This window comes from Somniosus microcephalus, chromosome 17, assembly GCF_052327205.1.
Source record: "Somniosus microcephalus isolate GS21.2 chromosome 17, FLI_Smic_1.0, whole genome shotgun sequence".
NCBI lineage: Eukaryota > Metazoa > Chordata > Chondrichthyes > Squaliformes > Somniosidae > Somniosus > Somniosus microcephalus.
Window position 1 is genome coordinate 19858318 of NC_141003.1, and position 24853 is coordinate 19883170.

The following is a 24853-nucleotide window of genomic DNA, read 5'->3' on the forward strand; positions in this document are numbered from 1 at the left end:
CTTATTTAACACCTTAATTCAGAATAAGTACAGTTTAATCGTGGCATTTACACAAGTGCCTACCTGCCTTGAGGGACACTGAAGCCCAGAGCGATGGATGAAAAGATGGACTGACCCTTCAATCCACTTTTCTTAAACCCAGAAATTTGGGAGACAAACTGGGCTCAAGACTTGTGCACTGCCACAAACCTGCTGATTTTGAGGACATCGGATCTCTTCATTTCTTTACTATGGTGCACATCAAGAGAGGATAAGTTATCTGTTTTTAAAATCAACATATTTCTAAAAAGTCAGATGACACAGCAGAAAGACCAGCGTCCTCATAAAATTGAGAAGAAAAAAAAAAGGAAAAAGGCATCGCACCCACCAAAGATGTACAATATGTTGATTTCCCACCCACAAGCCATTGAAAATTAGAATAAATACAACAATTTAAAAACAAAAGTTTGCTCAATAAGATCTGTATGTTTGGAAGGATTGGTATATTAAATACATGCAAACTTTTCTCCATGCAATAGAAAAACCAGTGACAACCATAATTAATTTTTATTTCCTTTCTGGAGTCTAGAAACATGACAGAATCCCAAGTTCTAGATACATATTCACAAAAGATACACAATGCATTGACTTCTGCTCTCGAAGTTGGCAGCAGCATACAAAAACATTTGCAATTCTGACATGTTTAGCAGTTGCCATATACATTGCAAAAACAATTCCACCTACTTTGTGCTGGAACAAGCACTAGAATTTGCAGTATTGTTTTGGTGTGATATACAGAATTATGCAATCAACTTGAATTCTATTCCTATAAAATTAAAAAAAATGAAATGTTTTTCCAAAGTACATCTCCAGTCTCGATTACATTCCTGGCTGACTTGCCCCCGTAGTTTATGACTCCAGCTGCGCTATCACCTTGTACACAGTTACTTATGAAAACACACATCCCAATAAAGTACGACTTCAGGTTATGAAAGTGACACCAGCAGTTCTGGTGTTTTCACAGCGCGGCATTTTAGAAGTTATTTGGTTTCCGAAGTTACAAAGTCAACAAGCGCCCTTACTGACAATGAATCAATATAATTTTTTTGACGTTGCACGTTTAAATATTTCATATAAATCATCTGATATACCGGGTCAGATAAGTTATCAGTCTCTATTTTTAAAAGATCAGAAAGGTTGATTTCCATAGGAGAGTTTCCTTTTGGTCAAGTACAGCACCCATGCCACTGGAAGTCAATGCTATTCTTATTATTTTGCTTTCAAACATTATCTCCCATTGGCAGATAAATGTAAGGCTTTCAAAACACTGCACTTATAGCAAAACATACTGATAGTCAGTTTTAGCAATCCACAGTAACAATTGTCATCATATTAAGGGAACATTTCATTAAAAAAATTCAGTGATAATCATTTGCTTCAAGCATTTATTTACAATATTTTAACACCAAGAATTTGTATGTTTGAAGAGGTAATCTTTCTAAAAAAAAAATAAAAAAAAATCTGCTTTAATACCTATAATCATCATCTGCTTAAGGTACATAATAAGTCAGAGATGCTCGTTTGTACGAAAGTCCTGCCAAATGAGGCAGTCAAAGATAAAAACTCATCATTAACCTGGCCTTTCACATAGGAAAATGTAGGTATAACACAAGACAATGATGTGATCAAAAATAACTGCAGGGAGAGACACACACAAGTGGGGCAAGAAAATCATGGATGTAAGCTAGTCATTTTTATGTAAAAGACCAGATCAGCCAAATATATATACATTTAAGTGAATAATGGGACAAGGCCTGTCTATTCAAGAGTCTCATTTCTTGACCTGCAAACCAAAAAGTAGCGAAGCGAGTCAGCGTCATTCTGGTTTTTCAAATTCTCTTGTCTTAGTTGAATGAGGTTCAATGGAACAGAGCAAGATGTTCCTTCTCAGCTGGTCTTGCTTGGTCCAACTCACCCAGTTGAAGATCCACTTCCTTCCTGCTGATCATTGAGCAGCACTAATAGTGGTAGTGGTGGAGCCCATAGCCCAGCCCATCCTGCCCTCCCTGCTGGAGGAAGTGTGGTGCCAAGCATCCTGCATGGAGAGACATTTAGAAAGCATGGGGGAGGGGAGGGAAAGGTCAAAGTGTGCAATTCATTGCCATGACCTCCTTTTCCCCTCTGACAAAATATTTTGATACAAAGAATGTTATCAAGCTTTATTTGTTCCTACACAGGTAACTCAGTAAAATATAAATTTAGAAATGTTTGCCTTAGGTGAACCTTATAAATATATTATACAGTATACTTCTGTAGCAGTTGTCCATCCAGTCTCTGTTATACCATGCTGTTGCTTTCTCCAACTTTATCTACAAACTGCAAAAATAAAGGAAAGTTTAATTAACCAAAATTGGCTTTTACATTAGTTTTATTAATATTCAAAGACTTTGATACAGTTGTCTTACATCAGTGACAATTAAAATACGCGTCCAAAACGCACACTGTTGCACTGACTATTAAAGAACCAGTGCAATTAACTCACCTCCCAAATGAGAGTTCTCTCTCCATGCACTGATCTAAAGAGCAGGGCCAATATCAAAACAGATCCTTGAGCCTCATTACCATAGGAATCATTTATATTAATGAAATTATAATTTTTGAAGGAGCGATTTGATTTTGCTACATATTATAGATTATACCAGAGCTGAATTTGAAAGACCTGTGCTTGTAATAATCATAACTTTAGCAGTCCTTCATACTTGTGACACAAACCAGCACGGTGGCATAGTGGTTAGCACTGTTGCCTCACAGCGCCAGGGACCCGGGTTCGAATCCGGCCTCGGGAGACTGTCTGTGTGGAGTTTGCACATTCTCCCCGTGTTTGCGTGGGTTTCCTCCGGGTGCTCCGGTTTCCTCCCACAGTCCAAAGATGTGCGGGTTAGGTTGATTGGCTATGATAAAAATTGACCCTTAGTGTTAGGGGGATTAAATACGTGGGGTTACGGGGATAGGGTGGGATATGTGTCGGTGCAGGCTCGATGGGCCGAAATGGCCTCTATCTGCACTGTGGGGTTTCTGTGATTCTGTGAAACCAGTAACACAACTATAGGTGCCCTCCTTTCTACGCCAATATAATTTCAAAACCAATTAGAAAGTTTCTGATAAGGGCAAGCTCCTTTTTATATAAAAGGGGTTCTTTTCTCCCTTTCCCCAGTTAGGTCACTCAATGCTATACACCATCCCATTCAACCTGCTCCCAGCGCTAAAATCAGCTACCAGTATGGCTGGGAGCAGCCTCTGGTACCACTGCTACTAAATTCCTGTCAGTCAGTTCAGCAGTGACGATGGGACCGAACAAATTCACTCCATGTCTCTTCACTTCTCTTTTGTTCTCTCCCAGCCTGGCCTCTTAATCTATTTCATTTTCTGTGCTTCTTTAGTCTTGACAAAGGGTTCACCCGAAACGTTGACTATTTTCTCTCCACGGATGTTGCCTGGCCTGCTGAGTTTTTCCAGCATCTGCAGTATTTTGCTATCGTATCACTCCATTATTGTTGGTTTTGATCTAGCCTGGCTGTCTCGTTCATCTGTATCCCTGGAAAAGGGTATAGATGTACCAGTTTTTAAGGAAGTAGAGGCAGGGAAAGGGGGGGGGGGGAAAAGAGGAGGGAAGGGGAAGTAAAAACAAAAGGGTAGGTCCGTGATAAGGGGAGGGCAGGAGTGATTAAATGATAAAAGGGATGTTAATGGAAAGCAATAGGGGGTGGTAATGGGACAAGTAAAGAAACATAAGATGGGTCTAGAGGAGCTGTAAGTGGCAACAGCAGAACCATTACCACCACCTGCTCTCCAAAAAAAAATGGGAGCAGTGGTTATGATCTGAAATTGTTGAACTGCAGAGAGTCTGGAAGGTTGTAAAGTGTCACATCCCTAACCTCTTCCAGTTCTGACGAAAGGTCATCAATCTGAAAAGTTAACTCGGTTTCTCTCTCCATAGATGCTGAGTGTTTCCAGCAGTTTTGCTTTTTATTCCATGTTCTAATATTATTCTTCATATCCTGGATACCCTCCGTATTCCTCTCAACCAACTCATCTCTGCTGTCAGTATCTTTCAATTCATAAAATCTTGCCTTCGCTTTTACCTAAATATCTTTAGCCTTCCATATCCTGCTTAATCTTGCAAAAGCAGAAGCTAGTCCAATCCTTCTGTTGATGACTCTCATCAAATATTCTATGACTGTTTCCAATTAGCTGGTCTCCATATTTTGAACACAAATGTAAATACACAACAGAGACATCCATGACCCAGTACAACAGTGTGAAAGATAAAGAGTGCATGGTGGTACAAATTGGGGCTGCAATGAGTCGGATCAGTCGCAGGACATAGAGCTGCGCCCACAATTTTCTGCACATAAGTTTTCTAACCTAACCTATACTGGGGAGGAGTACAGCGCATTCCCTAGCAGCTTGTAATACAATAGCATTGGGAGCAGGTTTCCAGCCTATCTTCGTGATCAAGGAAGGTGCATAGCACAGGGATACTTCAGTAAAGGGGATAAAAGAGCAAATAAGTTAAAACATCTCATGGTCCATGGGTCGCAAATGAATAGGTTCCAAATATTGAACTGCTGTGTGGTACTGATGCCTGCATCATCCATTGGATCAACATTGTAAAAGACAATGTTAATAGTATTTAATGCTTTGTTACCCTCTCCTCTGCACTTTCAGCACTCATATTTTAAAATTAGAGCGTTCCTTTGCTGTGCTCGTAGTATAAATGGGCCAAATCTGATCCGTGTAGTGTACAGCTTGGGGGAAGCCGTTTCACTTCAGATAAAAACAGGACAGCAACTCTCTGAAGTATGAATGAATCTGTTTTTTGTTAGAATGTTAAAAATAAAAACTGTTTAAGAAATCAATCCCAATAGAAAAGTCAATGAAACATGTCACCCAGCCCAAGGAACATTAGGGTCATGGTATTTCTACCCTATAGATCAGTTTTTTAACACACCATGGGCTAAATTTCCCAAGACCCACACCACCTTTGGGGAGTCGTATGCAGTAAGTGGCTTATTGGAGAATTGCGGGTGTAGCGCTGGTCATTTTCCACCCATTCTCAATGGATGAGAGATTGCGGGCAGCACACCCGTGATTTTCCAATAAGCTGCACTTTGCGTGCGAGTTCCGGCCAGTGGCACAGGGTCTGGTTCAGTGCCCCATGTACCCCTTATTAGCTTGCAGTTTTTAAATTAAGTTAAGTTCGTAACATATCTCCATAAAAAAGGCAATGCTAAACTAGACTGCTGTAGGCAGTAGTCTTCCCTCCAGGTTATGCAAAAAATACCATTATGAAAATGTAACAAGGTACGTACTTCATGCTCAGCCTCCTTTATGATATCGTCAGCTTTAAAGATATTTAACGGAACAATTATTAACAAGTAGCATAGTACCAGCAAATTCATTATTCAAAGCGTTAGATGGCGTGATTATGTAAACATTTTGTTGCAGGTTCATTTAAAAAAGCAAAAATGAACAGAACACATACCAACAGATGATCTAAATGTAAAGGAGCTGTCACTTGGGAGTTTGAGACTTTAAACGTGGAATCCTAGAAACTGTTATCTTAGCAGGACTTTCTGCCACAAGGTGCAGTGTGTAAACATAATGTGGATTAACACCTAATGGTAGAACACAACCATTTCAAAACAAGTTTAACTTAAGAGTCAGACACTCTGACTGCACAGATACCAGAAACTCAAAATAGATTCGATGCGTTACTGATCAGCCCATGGCTGTGTGTTTTGGAGGAGGTCAATTTTGAAAGGTCACTTTGTTTTTTGGAATGACAGATTCTTCTACTTTTACTGGTAACACTTCAACCCACTTCAGTGCATGACTAACGATGCACAAAGTTGGTTACTGAGTTTCCACTTGGAGATCATTCATAACATTTTTTTACTCACGTCTCATATATATGAATGAGAATTTATAAAATGCAGAATGCTGAATATCATAAAGGGAGATGAGAACATTACAGTACACGGAAGTTCTTGCAGTTTACGCCCTCAGCATGTTCTAAAGCATTTCACAACCAATGAATTACATTTGAAGTACTGTCAGCGCTGCTGTTCTGTTGACAAATGCAGTCAATTGTGCACAAGAAGGTACCAGAAACAGCAAATTAGATGAACGACCAATTATTTTTTAATGGTGGCGTTGGTTGAGACAGGAGTGTTGGCCAGAGACCAGTAGAACTCACAGCTCTTTTCCAAATAGTGCCACGGATCTTTTATGTCTGGAACAACAGGCAGACAGGATCTCGCTTTAACTGTCCTCCGATAGCCAGTAGTTCTAACAATGCAACATTCCTTCAATACTGCATTGAATTGTCAGAATAGATTATGTACTCAAGTCCTGGAGCGGGGCTGGAACCCACAACCTTCTGACTCAAAGGCAAGAGTGTTATCAACTGAACCAAGTGACACTTAGAAGATCTCTTTATATTGTAGAAAGAATGTGTCCAAGTAAAAGTTTTCACAAATAGGATAGGCACCAGGTCTGCCTTTCAATGGCTGACCTGCCACAGCAAGCCCACTATATTTAGCAGACTACCTGACATCTGTCAGTTGCTACTAAAATACAAAAGATGCTGGGAATACACAGCAGCTGAGACAGCCTCTGTGAAGAGAAAAGGCAGCTCGAGACATTTTGGGCAGGTACCCTTCAGAATGAATGGAGAGTACACACCCAAAACACTGCCCTGTATTTTCTAGGCACAGAAGTTGACAGACTTGCAGGGTATTTCTAGAATTTTGTTTTAATTTCAAATTTCCAGCATTTGCAGATTTTTTATTTCCACTAAAATACATTCTCACTCCTCCAGCCCAAACTAGAATTGAATTTTACACAGAAGCAAACAAAACTTAAGACACCCCCATGTGAGATATAACTTGAGGATGCTTTCATTATATGTTCAAAAAATAAGCTGAAAATGAGATGGGATGGAAAATCTAGGTGGTAGCCCCACCATAAGCAAGAAATGACTACAAGGTTTATTCAATTATTAAACAATGGAATATTTGTTGTGGGATAAACATAGAAAATCTGCTTAAAATTCAATTAATTTACCAGATTGCTTTTCTTTAGTTAGGGGAAAGTAATAACCCCAGGATTAGAAAAGTTCAGATTTTTTTGCATCTTAAGTCAAATATGGCAGGGGGAAGATGCAGGCCAGAAGCACCCTCTACTTTGTCCTAATAAATGTGCCCTCACTCCAGCGATTGCACCAGTCTGTCATTTCCATTTTCCCCCGTCAACTAACCTTCTACATTCTGAGCTTTAACTTGTAATCACTGGAAACTACATGGAAACTGGCCCCTGGTGGGAGGAGGCCCATATGTGACTAGGCTTGTACATTAATCTGCCCTTGGGTACTAGGTGGTGCAGAGCAAAGCTTTTCAAATTGGGGTCTTTGAACCCTAGTGAGTCTACAAGGTCAGCAGATTTCTGTGGTCTTCTCGATTTGCTAAATTATTAGCTTGCTGTTTCTATTGCTGTATATTAAAGAAAGTTCTGCAATGAAAGCACCATTTTTTTATGGAGAGCTGATCACAATGTTGCTTTTTAAAAATGTCATTGCTCCTCATCAATTCAAGTAAATCACTCGCCTGTTTTTTGCACTACAATCCTAATGTATATAAAACATAAATGAATGATCATTACCTATCTTTGGCATGTCTTCCTCATTCTTCAACTGAAGTTTATTTTCGATATTCATTGAAATTCCTCCCCCTGTCCCATCCCTGTTGCTGATTTGGAGCAATTGGCACTTTTTAAAATTTGCTTTTTTCCCCCCCCAATAATTCCTCATTGTGTGCAGCCACTGTCCAGGCAGTCTCTCTGTTCTTGTCTGAATCTGCCCACTTTTCTGCCATTACATATCAGATGTGTTCAATAGAGTTGTAGAAGTAAACAAGACCTATGCTCGAATTAGGGTCTACGGGTACTCCTATTAGTCGGGGAGGGCCCACTACACTTTAAAGAGAATAAAATGAAGTTTTATTTTAGTTAAATGTTTCGTATTCTTAACATGCCTGAACATATGACTATTATCCGAGCAATAGTTAATACTGAACTCTGTGCTCAAGAGGACCAATGGCTCATCAAAGTTAATGATGTGGATCAGCTGATGTGGAACACAATGAACTGGGCGTTGCTACTGCAATAAGAAATGTTCCAGATTTTGGGGTATTTTTGCACTTTATTTCTCATCCACTCCGATGTTCCTCCAGTATGCACCATTCCTCGCTTGAAAAGACAGGTAAGTGACTTATGCCCCTAGACCTTTACTGATACCACTCAAGACAGCAAAGGAAGGTAGAAAAATTCCATTAGATTCATCCACCTATTATCTCCTCCTGAAAACATGACTGGGATCCTCAAATAAGGATATGTGGCCCTAAGTTCGTCAATCCCATGCCAGAAATAATGAAGTGCCAGCACATCATTATCCAGCCACCTCGATTATCAATGCTTTAAAGGGTACTAAATCTCCAATATTGGTCACCTTAAGTTAAAACACTACAAAAACATTGACTTGATGCATCAAACCCAAATGACCGCCACATCACTAGATTGTCCAAGCACTATGCAATTCTTTGAACTACATTATTTGGCATATCCTCCTGTAAATCAAACACAATGGCATCGCCTCCCCCAAAAAAGGTCATACACAAAAATAACGTGTCAACAAAATTCTTAGGGGTTTAAATGTGCTGCCCGTCTCCTCTAGCACTAATACAGAAAACGTTCTAAAAGTTTCCATTGTAGAAATACCAAATCCACCTGCTAGCAACTGAATACCAAAGATTAAAATGACTCTGCTAGCAATTCTGCGGTGAAGTCACATACTCATAATCCTGATAAATAGATGACAGCTGGGAAGTCTCCATTTGTATCACAGTTGTGGCCTCAACCTACACAAGAAAGTTCAGTTTATCTACCACCTATGGGAAACAATTTCTTTCAAAGGTCACAATAGCTTCTTCAATTACATAACTCTACTTCCTACCAGCACCGTAAAGTAGCTTGAAGGCCAAGTAAAGCTGGAAGCAACAACTAAGTACCTAGTTAGATTCTCTTTTTGAACAGCTCACTTAATTTTCTCAACCCCAAGGTTCCTGCTGCTGCACTTTCAACCCAGATACCAGGGACACATATTCAGCATTAAAGTATTTATTACCATCATTTCTTTCACCTTTTACCATCTTTGCACAACTGTACCTGCAAATTGTCAATGCTTGAGATGCCCTGGTTAAAGTGTAAAGGATTCAATTGATGAGAAAGACAAATATTTTTAAAAGGGGTTAAACCCGCGCCCCCCCCCCCAACAAAGCCCAAAGACAGTGCCTCGTGTTTAGTGCAGTTGCGTGCGATAGTTCCCAGTAACTCACCCATGTGACCATTCTTCCTGTCTGAAATGGACAGCATGCGTCAGCAGACTACTCGACCACAGCAAGCATTACCGACAATCTATGCTCACCATATATCCGCACACATGCACAGTGCAGCTGGAGTCATTTTGAAGCAACATGCAACAAGGCTGAATTTTCCTCGCCCCAGCCACAGGTATGGGCCAATTATAGTGCCTCCACCACTGCTCCAGCTGAGATCAGCTAACATAAGAACATAAGAATTAGGAGCAGGAGTAGGCCATACGACCCCTCGAGCCTGCTCCGCCATTCAATAAGACCATGGCTGATCTTCAACCTCAACACCACTTTTCCGCTCAATCCCCATATTCGTTGATTCCACGAGTCTAAAAATCTATCTATCTCAGCCTTGAATATACTCAACGATTCAGCACTTTGGGGTAGAGAATTCCAAAGATTCACAACCCTCTGAGTGAAGAAATTACTCCTTATCTCAGTCTTAAAAAGGCCGAGCCCTTATCCAGAGACTTTGCCCCCCCTAGTTCTAGACTCTCCAGCAGGTGAAACAGCCCCTCAGCATCTACCCTGTCAATCCCCCTCAGAATCTTATATGTTTCAATGAAATCACCTCTCATTCTTCTAAACACCAGAGTATAGGCCCTAACTCAAACCTAGAACCTTTTTTGACCATCACTCAGTACCAAGGATCCATTTATTCATAACCACTGTGGAGTTAAATATATTTAACAAAAGTCAGATTAATCACTAATATACCTACAAATCACTAATATACCTACAAATCACTAATATACCTACAAATCACTAATATACCTACAGCATAAAACAGATTATATAGTGGAATACGGAGTCTATCCAACTATTACAATCCACTGTATCGAATTGCAGTTTATCCCTTGTGGATTAAACTACCACAGTCTACCCGTTATAAAGTATGCACTGAGTAGCATTTAAAAAATAAACTGGCAATACCCACTGCTGGAGGAAAAATGCTTTTATTATAGTATCCATCATTCGATGGGTACTTAGGTTCTTTCTGTTCTAGGTCACTGGGACACACAAGTGCTGCAGTGGGCAGTGGCATTACATAGCTTCTGCCATTACATGTACTGCATGACTAGCTACAGAATAAAAGGTTTTGTGCATGAATGTATGTCTCCCATTTGTTTTCCAATCAATCCAGCAGTGACCAGGTATTAAAAGCAAAGCATCTATGACAGTTACTTCCACGTATACTAGTGAGCCACCATCGCGCCCCCCCCCCCGGACTGACAATGGCACTACTGAGTATTTCAACGTGACAAAGGAATGGAGTGGCAGCATGCATGTGTTGAGCCCTGACCTCCTAGAAGCACCATGAGAACCTGGCAATTCTTCCCTTCCATTTGTACGTGTTGTGCCATTTGGACACTACCTCATAAGCCCGGTCACTGACCAGCTCCCAGCTTCCACACTCCTGGATCCTCTCACCCACAAGCCAGGATTGGGCGATTGCTCTGTTAACTTGAATTTATTTTTCCTGTAAAGTTTACTGAAAGGGTCCTGATTGCAACTAGGGAGATGAAATAACCTCTCCACAAGTGCAGAAAAAGATTCTCCAGTACACCAAGACAAATGACTACAAACCTGAAAAGTTCTTAACCTACTCCTTATGGAAGAGTAGAATTGAGCCAGTCAATCTACAACACTGATGGCAAAGCTTTCAGCAAATCCTCTAATCAAATCTGCCAACTACCACACTTCCCTCTAAAAATATTAGGCACAAGGCACAACACAAAATTCTACTTAACCAACTTGCAATTTCTTCCTTTAAAGATAGGGCAAGTACTGGATGATCCCAACTGAGCTAGGAATATTCAAAGGCCTATTAAAGGACTGGAATCTGATAAAGTTCCTTGGCGTAAAAATTCAACAAAATCCACTTGCACTACATCTAAGGACCCTACCGTTCTCCCCAAAACACAGCGTAAACCGACCCCATTACAAATATTCCTCTGCAGCACAAAGCTGCCTTGCAGACATCTTCCACCATGCCAACCTCCATGATAGCTCCAAGTAGATGTCATCGACAGGGGCAAAATCTTTCAGAGACTACATGGAGCTCTTTGGAGAAAGATGTGCGCCACCCATCAAGAAAAAGACAATGATCCCGTCGAGCATCAATATCTAGTGCATTATCGTGCAAAATAACCTGTAACATAAAATAATTATGGATAAAGACTCATCTTAATTAATCCATCCAGAGAGGTCCTAACGTCCCCCCACTTTGACCGGGGGCCTGGTGGGTGGGGTTGGGAACATAAGGATCTCTTTGGATAGATGAAATTGTTTCTTAAAGGATTGCAAGGTTTCTTGCATCCACTACTCTATTTAGAAGTCTATTCCACACACTGATCACTCTGTGTTTGAAGAATTTCTTGATATCAGTCCTAAAATTAGTTTTTACTAGTTTGAACACGTGTCCTTGTTCTACACTTACAGCTTAACTTAGCATTCCAGGCTAACTTTTTTTGCAACCCGTAATCTTATATATGTCTAGAAGATCAGCTCAGATGTCTCTTTCCTAAACTGAAAATCCCAAGTTTCTCCAGTCTTTCCTCATACCTGGGACCCCTGACGCAAAGGATTAACCTCACTGTTCTTCTCTACACTGCCTCCAGTGCCTGAATATCTTTTGCTTCTTGGCAACCAGAACTGATGCAGTATTCAAGGTGTGGTCTAACCAAGTTTGATCACTACCTCCTCTGACTTCACTATGCAGTTTAACACCTTACTAGCTTTGTTGATTGATGCTCTGCATTGGTTAGACATATTTAATGTCAAACCTAAGAATACCTAGGTCTCCACCCATAGCTATTTCAATACCATTCATGTCATCTACTTTTCCTTTCTATTTGTCATACTTTACACCTGTCTGCATTAAATTCGATCTGCCATTGTTCGGCCCACTTACTCGGGGGAGTCAGAGAAAAAAAATCCCAGATTTCGCTCCCCTTTAATTGCCGTGCTTTTTAAAAAAAAATCTTTTTTGTTTGCCTCTTGTAAGAGATGACATGGCTGCTTGCTGGTGGGTGAGGGAGATTAGGGATCATATGCTCAATTGCACCATGACTGTATGGGATAAGATCAATGCACCAGCTGATCTTCTCCTGACTGCCATTTTCATATGTACCTGTGAACTTTACTGAATTCAATAAAATGTTTTATAAACTCTACTGCATACAAATTACAACATTGCAATATATAGCTGAAAGTGAGATTAATACTGCAATTCAATCCAAGTTCTTCCTTTTCAGTTAAGAGAATACTTAAAATAGTTTGACAACATAAAAGGCCCTATAATTCATCCCCAGCTATTGATTATAGATTTAGGAACAGCAATCCGCTAAAAGTACGCTAAGAATTCCAAATTTTTTATCCGTCTTTAAATGGTGCTAAATGGCATGATTATAATCTAACATGCATTGAATAATATAAATATACTTACTGAGTTTATTCCAGGTAAATTCAGAATGGAGCCTAATATAGGCACTCGTCTAATAAAGCCAACTATCACTGGGAAGAAACCCCTAGCAAAAAAGGGAAAAAACAGGCTTTTTGAAAATGAAACTTTTGGGTAAAAAACACACAAAATGTACTAGAACTGCAGGCAATGAGGTCAATGTTGCTCAGTTAGTAGTCCTTAGCCCTTTCTGCATATTTTTGAACATTCCCACCTTCACTATAAAGTTACAAGACCCTCTATCACAGGAAAACACTTTAATTTTGATCGTGGTGATGATTAAAATCCCAGGGATAAACAGAAGGCAGCCTCACTGTACTATTTTAGAGTTGTTTTAAAGATTTAAGACCAGATAATAGCTTCTGTTAAGCAATAAAACAAGTCGTGACTTCCATTGTTTAGTTAACATTGGAGTCCTGGCTTAGCGATGTGTTATGAATTTAACCAAGAATCCTGAAATCCACATACAGGAAACTTTCAATTTACCGGCACCTAAATAACCGGAAATCTCGGTTAACCGGCAAAATTCAGGAGTAGGTTTTACTTCATATTGTATTTGCCTTCCTCCATCTGGTGCTGTGCAAGGGTGTGGCTGCAGCTGTTGCTAAGCTACAGAGACACTTGGAACTTGTGGCCATTGTTCTACAGTTGTTGCTAAGCAACAGGGTTTGTTGCTTTATACGGAGCCCTCAGCTCTCCCTATCTTTTACTATAGCGTTCGGTTATCCGGAATTTTTGATGAACCGGCACCACGTCGGTCCCGTCCGTGCCGGATAAAAAAGAGTTTCCTGTAACTTCAAATAATGAATTCCAGCCTCTTAACTGTTTGTCCAATTACCACTGGAACCAATGGCCCTATTGCTATTTTCTTTTTAAATTATAGTGCCCAAAATAAAGAAATCAACTATCCATTAACACAAGCATATTTTGTTTTATGGAGAGTTGCATGGATAATCAATCACTTGATAAGAGTTCTAATGTACCTTACCTGAATAAAAGAAAGAATCCATAAATTTCGAGAACCATGCCTATTACAGGCCAGCCAATCAGCACCACGAAAATGCCACCCAGAAAGAAACCTGTGGCTTTCATTTTGTGTTTCTGGAAGAAGAACCTGAAAGTCCTTTCTAAACCGATTACAAAGGACAAGCCTGCCACAAATAAAATCTGTAAAGGAAAACACAAGCTTGTTAGAAGGACCTATCGGAGATAGCTGAAAAGCAGACATGTACAACACCTTGCATCCAGTTTACAACACCAGGCTCTAAATTCTAACAGGACATTCCTCCAAAGTCTAGTTCTGACCAACAGTACTGTCTATCATTCTGAAGTGTACATTTTCCCCTCGCCGGGAGCAGTCATGTAGTATGAACTAAGATATTAGCTGAATGTTCTGCACATTAAATAGCTTATTTGTACGTTGGACTGTTTCTTTGCGGTCAGATTATTTTGTGAATGCTAAAAGCAAACAAATCATTTGTGGGCAGAAATTCCTCCATATGTTACAGGTATCCAATGAACTTTGAAGCATGAATACCTAGGCATAAAGTAGCAGAAGTCTTATACAATTGAAAATATTTTTCTTTATATCTAGATTCCATAAAGTTTAGCTGAAAGTTTTCAAAACAGACATTAGTTACAGTGCTGTCACTCGGATTTCAATGCGTTAGTGGCTGCTTAAACTTTTGGTATCATGTCCCATGGAAAAACAACCCAGCAGTTACAATTACATTTTGCCCTTCCAACTAGAGAGCATTTTGAGAAGAATAAAACAAAGCCAAAAGAACAAGAAAGATGCACCAAAGCCTGTGAACTACTGGTGGTTACAGCTTTATTACTGGTGGTGGTAGCACTGGGAGGAATTGGAAGTGTTGATTCAAGATCATACACTGAGGTTCTTGGCCTAAGTACCAATAGTCTAAATATGCCTCGAGTTATGCTGCAGTGCAGGAGAGTTTCTTCATTGGATTCCTATTCTCAATCAGCTCCATATATCCTACTTTAAGTCTTAATTATAAAACCGTAGATCAAAATGATCTCATTCCTGCCACCTACTAGACATAATATAAGAGATGCTCTTTTCAAAAGGAATGGGCATCAGTCTGAAGCAGTAATAAAAAGTACAACTTGGCTTCCCCATTGACCAGTATAGCACAATACATCTACAGGTCAAAATGATTAGTAGTACGTCAAGATGGGGATAAATGTCGATTTTGAAGAAACACACAAGTTCAATAAACCAAACTTACATTTCCTATTGCAAGGAGTGCCTTGTCAAAGAACAGAACCATGCCAAAGAACAGGAAAAACACACCAAAGCCTGTTAATCCCATTCCAATTTCTGTAAGGGAAGCATGTAGAAGTATATTACAATCAGACTCAACAGTCTAGCCTCACTTCCAACAAGAGATAACTATAAAAATGTGAGCAAGTTGATGCACAATAGAATGCGAATCATTCACATGCAATACAATTTATAACAAAGTTAGTACCCGGTTTTAATTGCACAAACCTCTTACGACCAGCATAAGAGAATAGTCTGTGATCACACGCTGGTTTGCAGCAGCTCACTGCCAAGCCTTTAAATACATGTTATGTAACTAGCAACGTTCCTAAATAAAATATGCTGTATTATTCAAATCTTGAGCTTTAAAAATGTATCAAAGACAGAAAGAACTTGCAATCCTAGAATGCCTTTCATGAACTTAGGACACCCCAAAGTGCTTTACAGCCAATGAGGTGCTTTCGAAGTGTACTCACTGTTGTAATAGATGAAATGTGGCAAACAAATTATGCACAGCAAGGTCCCACAAACAGCAGTGAGATAATTACCAGATAATCTGATTAGTGATGTCTGTTGAGGGGTAAATAATGACCAGGACAACAGGGAAAGCTCCCCTACCCATCTTTGAAATAGTACCAGGGGATCTTTTGAAAGGGCAGATAGGGCCTCGGTTTAACTTCTCAGCTGACAGACGGCACCCTCCAATAGTGCAGCTCTCCCTCAGTACTGCACTGGAGTGGCAGCCTAGATCTTGTGCTCAAGTCTCTGGAGTGGGATATGAACTCACGATCTTCTGACTCAGATGAAAGTGTCAATTAACAGGGTTTCATGTGGTTCTCTTAACTGGCGTTTGATCAGCAGTCCGTGCCCACGTGCAGCAAGACCTGGACAACACTGATAAGTGGCAAATCACATTCGCGCCACACAAGTGCCAGGCAATGACTATCTCCAACATGAGAAACCACCTCCCCATGACATTCAATGACATTACCAGTGATGAATCCCCCACGAAACTTAACTGGACCAGCCACATAAATACTGTGGCTACAAGAGCAGGTCAGAGGCTGGGTATTCTGCAGCAGGTGATTCACCTCCTGACTCCCCAAAGCCTTTCCACCATCTACAAAGCACAAATCAGGAGTGTGATGGAATACTCTCCGCTTGCCTGGATGGGTGCAGCTCCAACAACACAAGAAGCTCGACACCATCCAAGACAAAGCAGCTCGCTTGATTGGCAGCCTATCTACCACCTTAAACATTCACTCTCTCCACCACCGTGGCTGCAGTGTGTACCATCTACAAGATGCACTGCAGCAACTTGCCAAGGCTTCTTCGACAGCACCTCCCAAACCCGCGACCACCTGAAAGGACAAGGGCAGCAGGCACATGGGAACACCACCACCTCCAAGTCACAGATCATCTTAATTTGGAAATATATCACCATTCCTTCATCGTCGCTGGGTCAAAACTCCCTACCTAACAGCAGTTAGGTAGAGAGTTTTGGCCTTGGAGCACCTTCCTCACACGGATTGCAGCGGTTCAAGGCGGCGGCTCACCACCACCTTCTCAAGGGCACTTAGGGATGGGCAGCAAATGCTGGCTTTGCCAACGACGCCCACATCCCATGAATGAATAAAAAAAACAAGCCCATCTCTAAAAAAGTACCTAAACATCTCTCAACCTCCACACAATGTGTTCGTAGTAATATCCAATTTTGGTCATGCGCCACTCTGGATTTTCCAAAGCACTGAAATGGTTGGACCTCATGTCAAACTTAGTGTACAACATCCAAACTTTTTGGCAACTACGCTTAGTAAATGTAGGCAAGGAAGCCCACATCACCACATGTTCTAGATATAGAAACATAGAAGATAGGAGCAGGAGTCAGCCATTCGGCCCCTCGAGCCTGCTCCGCCATTCAATGCGATCATGGCTGATCATCCAAACTCAGTACCCTGTCCCTGCTTTCTCCCCATATCCCTTGATCCCTTTAGCCTTAAGAAATATATCTAACTCCTTCTTGAATATATTTAATGAATTGGCCTCACTGTCTTCTGTGGTAGAGAATTCCACAGGTTCACCACTCTCTGGGTGAAGAAATTCCTCCTCATCTCTGTCCTAAATGGCTTACCCCTTATCCTTAGACTGCGACCCCTGGTTCTGGACTCCCCGACCATCGGGAACATCTTTCCTGCATCTAGTCTGTCTAGTCCTGTTAGAATTTTATAAGTTTCAATGAGATCCCCTCTCATTCTTCTAAACTCTAGTGAATATAAGCCTAAATCGACCCACTCTCTCTCCATACGTCATTCCTGCCATCCCAGGTATCAGTCTGGTGAATCTTCGCTGCACTCCCTCCATGGCAAGAACATCCTTCCTCAGATAAGGCGACCAAAACCGCACACAATACTCAAGGTGTGGTCTCACCAAGGCCCTGTACAACTGCAGCAAGACATCCTTGTTCCTGTAGTCAAATCCTCTCGCTATGAAGGCCAACATACCATTTGCCTTCTTAACCACCTGCTGCACCTGCATGCTTACCTTCAGCGACTGGTGCACAAGGACACCCAGGTCTCGTTGCACTTCCCCTTTTCCCAATCTATTGCCGTTCAGATAATAATCTGTCTTCCTGTTTTTGCCACCATTATACTGCACCTGCCATGCATCTGCCCAATCACTCAACCTGTCCAAATCATACTGGAGTTTCTCTGCATCCTCCTCACAGCACACACGCCCACCCAGCTTTGTGTCATCTGCAAACTTGGAGATATTACATCTAGTTCCCTCGTCTAGATGATTAATATATATTGTGAATAGCTGGGGTCCTAGCACCGATCCCTGCGGTACCCCACTAGTCACTGCCTGCCACTCGGAAAAAGACCCGTTTATTCCAACTCTTTACTTCCTGTCTGCCAACCAGTTCTCTATCCAAGTCAGTACCTTACCCCCAATCCCATGTGCTTTAACTTTGCACACCAATCTCTTATGCGGGACCTTATTGAAAGCCTTCTGAAAGTCCAAATACACCACATCCACTGGTTCTCCCTTATCTATTCTACCAATTACATCCTCAAAAAATTCCAGTAGATTAGTCAAGCATGATTTACCTTTTGTAAATCCATGTTGACTTTGTCCGATCCTGTCACTGTTTTCCAAGTGCTCTGCTATTACATCTTTTATAATGGACTCTAGCATTTTCCCCACTACCGATGTCAGGCTTATAATTCCCTGTTTTCTCTCTACCACCTTTTTTAAATAGTGGGGTAACATTAGCTACCCTCCAATGCATGGGAACTGTTCCAGAGTCTATAGAATTTTGGAAGATGACCAGCAATGCATCTACTATTTCTAGGGCCACTTCCTTAAGTACCCTAGGATGTAGATTATCAGGCCCTGGGGATTTATCGGCCTTCAATGCTGTCAATTTCCCTAACACCATTTCCCTACAATGGCAACAATATTAAAGCAAGAAAGTCTAACTTAAGGGAAAAAAGGTGTCAAGCACTTGCTGAATTTTATCGGGCATTGAAAACATTAATACCCGCACTGCTAATCACGACAACGCATATAAATCAGTTTTTGTGCATCATGGGAGGAGTGCTACAAACAAAAGTAACATTTGCGAAACAGATGGGCATATCTCTTCCTAAATTTTGTTTTGAAAAAGCATTTCTTTACCCTCCCTACACAATATATCCAGGTAAAGAAGCCTCCAGACATTGACGAGAGGGCCACAGTGTACCAAAAGGTTCATTCAATTGTTCAGAGGTTAGATGTGTAAAAAGGCCAATGATTGGATATTGCCCTTGATGGTTACTGTGTGTTTATCATTAAACACACTGTACCTGCTGAGATATAGCAACATTGTATTTTTGTTCCATTTCCACTTTAAGACTGAAAGCGAATTGCAGGGAAATAATTTGCTGGAATATGGCAGTAAAATCACAGATATTACAATTCTATCACTTGCAATATATTTATTGTAATTAATCTTCATGAGAGGAATATTCCGATCAGGTCAGATGATTTCAACTTTGGCGTTATATGGCCACTTTCACATCAATGCTAAGTGTTTTTGGGTGCACAATGTGAAAGCGGTTAAGCTCTGATCGACACTTGAATGCAATAATGCCAAGGGATGAGACACTCTTTCCAGAAGGCATCTCAACTGTTTGGGCTTTGCATCTATGGGGTGCAACCCCAATCTGGTGTGATACTTGTTTTACAAGGTGCTATACAATCTGTTGAATTCCCATGGCATTTAAGGCAAATCTACCAGTTTTGGTATTTAACGTCAGATTTTTACATAGAATGTACAGCACAGAAACAGGCCGTTCGGCCCAACAGGTCTATGTCGGTGTTTATGCTCCACTCGAGCTTCCTCTCACCCTACCTCATCTAACACTATCTGCATATCCATCTATTCCTTTTTCTCCCTCATGTACTTATCTAGCTTCCCCTTAAATGTATCTGTGCTGTTCGCCTCAACTATTCCATGTGGGAGCGAGTTCCACATTCTCACCATTCTATGGGTAAAGAAGTTTCTTCTGAATTCCCGATTGGATTTATTAGTGACTATTTTATATTTATGGCCCCTCGTTTTTGATTGCCCCACAAAGTATACCACACGTAGCAACACAAACACATGAACATCATCTGAACACTGCTGCCTTTCTGAAGTTAGGGTCCAGCACAAGGGATCTTCATTGTCGACAGGACAGAAACTGTCCGATTACAGTAAACTCTTTCTTATCCGGCACCTATGGGACCAGGATGGTGCCGGTTGATGAAAAATTCTGGATAACAGAGGTATACCTACCAAGGCAATTTTTAACAAACAAAAATAAAAACCACTGACTAACTCGGCTACCACGGGAGACTCGGACTTGGCAAAACGAGTGCTGGATGGATTCAGCAAGATTACCTGTTATCTATTTTGCCGGTTATTAAAGTATTCCGGATGATTAAGTGCCATTTAAACAAGAGTTTACTGTATTACAAATAGCCAGAAAGGGACTGGAAAAGCCCAGTTGGCCCATCAGCCGTGTACCCGGACGTTGGTGCAACCTCCACATACATTATCAGGCCCCACCACTCTCAATCCCCTGGGGAAGGCAAATAGCCAAGCAGGAAATCTTACACCAAATCAGGAAAAAAAAAACTCTGGGGAATTCCACTCTGATCCCAAAGGCAGTCAAGCAAGTTCCAAGAGATGGCAGCCACTGATCAACACACCCAGTGGGAGGGAGTTACTATAAAGGCCCCAAGGCAGAATCATGGCAGTACACCGTGCCAGCCTTTGGCTCAGTTGGTAGTCCTCCTTAAATACAGGGGTGGTGCCAGAGGACTGGAGAATTGCAAATGTTACACCCTTGTTCAAAAAAGGGTGCAAGAATAAACCCAGCAACTACAGGCCATTCAGTTTAACCTCAGTAGTGGGGAAGCTTTTGGAAACGTTAATGCGGGACAAAGTTAACCATCACTTGGACAAGTGTGGATTAATTAAGGAAAGCCAGTAGAGATTTGTTAAAGGCAAATCGTGTTTAACTAAGTTGATTTGATTTTTCTGAGGAGGTAACAGAGAGCGTTCACGAGGGCAATGCGGTTGACGTGGTGTACGTGGATTTCCAAAAGCATTTGATAAAGTGCCACATAATAGGCTTGCCAGCAAAGTGAAGCCCATGGAATAAAAGATAGTGGCAGCATGGATATGAAATTGGCTAAGTGACAGGAAACAGAGTGTAGTGGTGAACGGTTGTTTTTCAGACTGGAGGAAGGTATACAGTGGTGTTCCCCGGGGTCAGTACTAGGACCACTGCTTTTCTTGATGTATATTAATGATTTGGATTTGTGTGTCCATGGCACAATTTCAAAATCTGCAGATGACACAAAACTTGGAAGTATAGTGAACAGTGAGGAGGAGAGTGACCGACTTCAAGACAGACAGACAGACAGGCTGGTGAAATGGGCGGACACGTGGCAGATGAAATTTAACGCAGAAAAGTGCGAAGTGATACATTTTGGTAGGAAGAATGAGGAGAGGCAATATAAACTAAAGGGTACAATCCTAAAGGGAGTGCATGAACAGAGAGACCTGGGGGTATATGTGCACAAATCGTTGAAGGTGGCAGGGCAGCTTGAGAAAGCGGTTAAAAAAGCATACGGGATCCTGGGCTTCAGAGAGAACTAAAGCAAGGAAGTGGACGATGAACCTTTATAAAACACTGGTTTAGCCTCAACCAGAGTATTGTGTCCAATTCTGGGCACCGCACTTTAAGAAGGATGTGAAGGCCTTAGAGAGGGTACAGATTTTTTTTTTTTTTACAAGAATGGCTCCAGGGATGAGGGACTTCAGTTATGCTGCTAGACTTGAGAAGCTGGGGTTATTCTCCTTAGAACAAAGAAGGTTGTGAGGAGATTTGATAGAGGTGTTCAAAATCAGGAGGGGTCTAGACAGAGCAGATAGAAACTGTTCCCACTGGCGGAAGCGTCAAGAACCAGAGGACGCAGATTCAAGGAGATTGGCAGAAGAACCAAAGGTGACATGAGGAAAAACTTTTTTACGTAGCGACTGGGTAGGTTCTGGAACACACCACCAGAAAGGGTGGTGGAGGCAGACTCAATTGTGGCTTTCAAAAGGGAATTGGATAAGTACCTGAAAGAAAAAAAATTGCAGGGCTATGGGGAAAGGGCAGGGGACTAGCTGAAGTGCTCTTGCAGAGAACCGGCACGGGCTTAACGGTCCGAATGGCCTCAACGGTCCGAATGGCCTCAGTGTGTGCTGTAACCATTCTATGATAACACTCTCACCTCTGGGTCAGAAGGTTGTGGGTTCAAGTCCCACTCCAGAGGTTTGAGCACAAAATCCAGGCTGACACTTCAGCGCAGTACTGAGGGAGTGCTGCATTGTCGGAGGTGCTGTCTTTCTGATGCAACGTTAAATTAAGGCCCATCTGCCTGCTCGGGTGGACGTAAACGATCCCACAGCACTACTCAAAGAGCAGAGTTATCCCCAGTATATTAGGATTATGGAACTGATTGTTGATTTAACAGATGACCTGGTCATTATCCCATTGCTATTTGTAGGACTCTTGCTGTGCACTACATTACTGGCTACACTTCAAAAGTACAGCCAATGGCAAGTCCTGAGGTCGTGAAAGGGGTTATATAAATGTAAGCCCTAGCCCTACTGGGTTATTTAAAACAGGCACCAAGTGATTTTTGTTTCTGTTGAAAGCCGGCCACTGCCTGTTGTCGAGTATATTCACTTGTGCTCCCCAAATGTTGGCTGTGCTGTGCGGCACGACTGAGCCGCGCATTGCTGGTGCCGAGCACTCGGCGAGACAGAGGCGCCATCAGCCAGACTGGGAGCGGGCGGCCGCCGCTACACTCGGTCTAATCCCCCCGTTGCCCAGGGCCCGCTGGGCTCTGTTCACACCCCGCCCGCCTTTAATTACACCTCAAAGGCCCGACTGAACGATCGGCCGCTCGGTGCCTGCAGCTGTTGGGGAGCCGAGCGCACCAGCCCCGGGCCCCCGGGCCGCAGCCGGGCGCTTTCTTTTTAAACAAGAAAGGGTCGGTCACACCTCAGCTGCAAGCGGGCCAGGCGCGTCCCCGGGGTCACTTACTCTGCGAATCCGTGAGGGAAATCATGTTGGCGGCCGCTGATTCTCAAAATCCACATCAGCCGCCACGTCTTCCGGAAGCACGCGCCTCCCCCTAGTAACCGGGCGCCCGCTGCTTCCGGCGGCGGCGTGCGCACCGTACCCCCTGATTGACGTGGGGTGACCCCGCCTCTCTTGGCCTGGTTGGAGCTGCGCGCGTACCGTGCCGAGTGATTGACGGGAGGTGGCCCCGCCTCGCTCGGCCTGGTTGGAGTTGCGCGCGCACCGTGCCGAGTGATTGACGGGAGGTGGCCCCGCCTCTGTCTAGTTGGCGGTGGAGCTGCACGCAGGGCGCCCGCCGCTTCTTTTATCTCCGGTGGCGAGCGCCAATTACAGGTTTGAAGCGGCGCGTTACGGGGGCGCGATTTTCTAGCCGGAATGCTAGGCCTGTCGGGCCAGTGGCGCCCGTTGTTTTTGGTTAATCGGGTTCCTTTGTGGTTCCGACGGGCGGTTTATAAATAAAATCCGGGAATTTTATTGAAACGGTCAGACCCCGACACCGGACGTGACCTCATGGAAAGGCCCGCGAATCCTCGGGTTACTGTTATTGGTTGCCTGTTGGCCAATGGCGAGTGGCCTTGATGCTAATTGGTTAGACTGTTGAAACCGCTAAGAACAGGTTGTTGAGCGGCTGCGGAGACACGATGCTGATGTGAATAGAGATTCTGGCCCCGATTTTCGGGCAGTTGTCGGGCAGCTTTTCATGCGGCCTGGTCCGAAAGTCGCGGAAAAAGCGGGTCGGGGACCCCCCGCCGCCGCCGCCTGATTCCCCGCCCCGTCCGACTTTCGGACCGCCGTTTCCACGCGCCCCGCTTCAGTCCCGCCCGCCGCTGGCGGGACTGCTCGTCGGAGCACTAATCACCAATGATCACCTTGTTAAGGACGATTTTCCCGTGCCGTTGCGACTTTGGGGCTTTCCCCACCTGAAACCCGCCTGCGGGGAACCCCGCCGATGAGAGCTGGCGTGAAAACAGCTGGCTTGCTTGCAGCAGCAGGTCGCTGAGGGCTGAAGAGATTTAAAGAGGCAGCATTTGCAGGCTGCAGGACCTTGTTGATCAAGGCTTGGGGGAACTATTTGAAGCCTTAGGAGCAGCTGCAGAAAGTTGGAGCCTCACACACTTCTTCAGTGTGAGCTCCTGGGAAGCCCCTCTCACCACCCTAACTCAGGACCTCCTCAACCGAGGCATCTGCTAGAAGCATGGGAGACCTTTGGCACCTTCCCTTCCTGGCATTAGAGGATCTCCAACAGCAGAGGTGGCAGCAGCAGAACCAGGAACAGCAGGATGATTACCAGGAGCACCAGGCTGCTGCTCACTCACCTGAAGCTGCACAAGCCAGAACGGGCCAGCGCTTGGAAGTGGCTTGAGAGCACCTTGCTGCGCTGTAGGGGGCCAGTGGGACCCATTTCTGCACTGGCAGTCCTACTCAGAAGGACTTCCATGAAGATCTGGTTTCTCTGTTCAACAGATGGCCAACGCTCCTCAAGAGATGTCATTCTCTTATGAGCACTCACCATGTTTTCCGTATGCTGGCGAGTTATCTCCTCCATGGAGGTTGCCAACCTTTCCATGGTGCTGTGTTCATGCACCAATGACTCCACAAAGGCTCTGCTCATGGTCGCTATGGACTCCTCCATTCGCTCCACACTCGCAGCGACCCTGGAGACAAAACCTGCCAGAGACTCCTGCATCTGTGCATGGACATCCATCACCTCTTCTCTTGCGGATGGACCCAGAGGCAGAGGGTCGAGATGCAGCGCAGCTGAGCTGGCAGAGCCCTGCGCCCTCCGACGAGGACTCTCCACTGCAGTCCCTGTCTCCAGAATCTGCTGAGGCTCACTTGTCAGCTGTGAAACACCAGGTGACAACACTATTCTATGTCCCGAAGGTCCCCCTGAGGTGTGTGTCTGCGCTGGTGCTGCGTGCGCTTACTTCTGCTGACGCTGCACCCTCAGAGGTTGGAGCTTCCTCTGAGG

At 43.1% G+C, this 24853-nt stretch overlaps 2 protein-coding genes across 6 annotated transcripts in view; one reads left to right on the top strand and one right to left on the bottom strand.

The window, feature by feature from the left end:
- Positions 1-531: 531 nt before the first annotated feature.
- On the bottom strand, positions 532-23080 carry LOC147105555 (vesicle transport protein GOT1B). 3 transcript variants are annotated; one of them, XR_015081516.1, is made up of 6 exons: positions 22843-23080; positions 15180-15271; positions 13919-14097; positions 12916-12997; positions 5525-5657; positions 532-2355 (listed from the first exon to the last, which is right to left on the bottom strand). XR_015081516.1 is itself a non-coding variant. In XM_086010027.1 (6 exons), exons 1-5 carry the CDS (start codon positions 22865-22867, stop codon positions 5369-5371), a joined length of 393 nt encoding a protein of 130 aa, XP_085866153.1. In that variant the 5' UTR covers positions 22868-23067; the 3' UTR covers positions 532-2355; positions 5352-5368. The 3 variants fall into 3 exon arrangements, 2 of the variants coding, with proteins under 2 accessions (XP_085866153.1, XP_085866152.1); XM_086010027.1 differs by lacking the exon at positions 5525-5657 and adding an exon at positions 5352-5383 and having other exon boundaries at positions 22843-23067; XM_086010026.1 differs by lacking the exon at positions 5525-5657 and having other exon boundaries at positions 22843-22997.
- A 30-nt stretch (positions 23081-23110) lies between these two features.
- The window catches only part of recql (RecQ helicase-like), a 42054-nt gene continuing 40311 nt past the window's right edge, over positions 23111-24853 (top strand). Inside the window, exon 1 of one of the 3 annotated variants that reach the window (XM_086010023.1) lies at positions 23111-23214. The gene's annotated coding sequence lies outside the window, so the exon portion shown is untranslated. Of the gene's footprint in view, positions 23215-23393; positions 23531-24853 lie in introns of those variants that run through there. The other 2 variants (XM_086010025.1, XM_086010024.1) reach the window with 2 other exon arrangements.

Excerpts from the sequence above, each read along its gene's own strand:
- LOC147105555 (XM_086010026.1), bottom strand. The coding sequence starts at position 22,867 with ATGATTTCCCTCACGGATTCGCAGA. Across the intron at positions 14,098-15,179 it reads CACTCCTTGCAATAGGAAAT|ATTTTATTTGTGGCAGGCTT; the intron begins GTAAGTTTGGTT and ends TTTCCTTTACAG. Across the intron at positions 2,356-12,915 it reads ATTTACCTGGAATAAACTCA|TTTGTAGATAAAGTTGGAGA; the intron begins GTAAGTATATTT and ends TTATTTTTGCAG.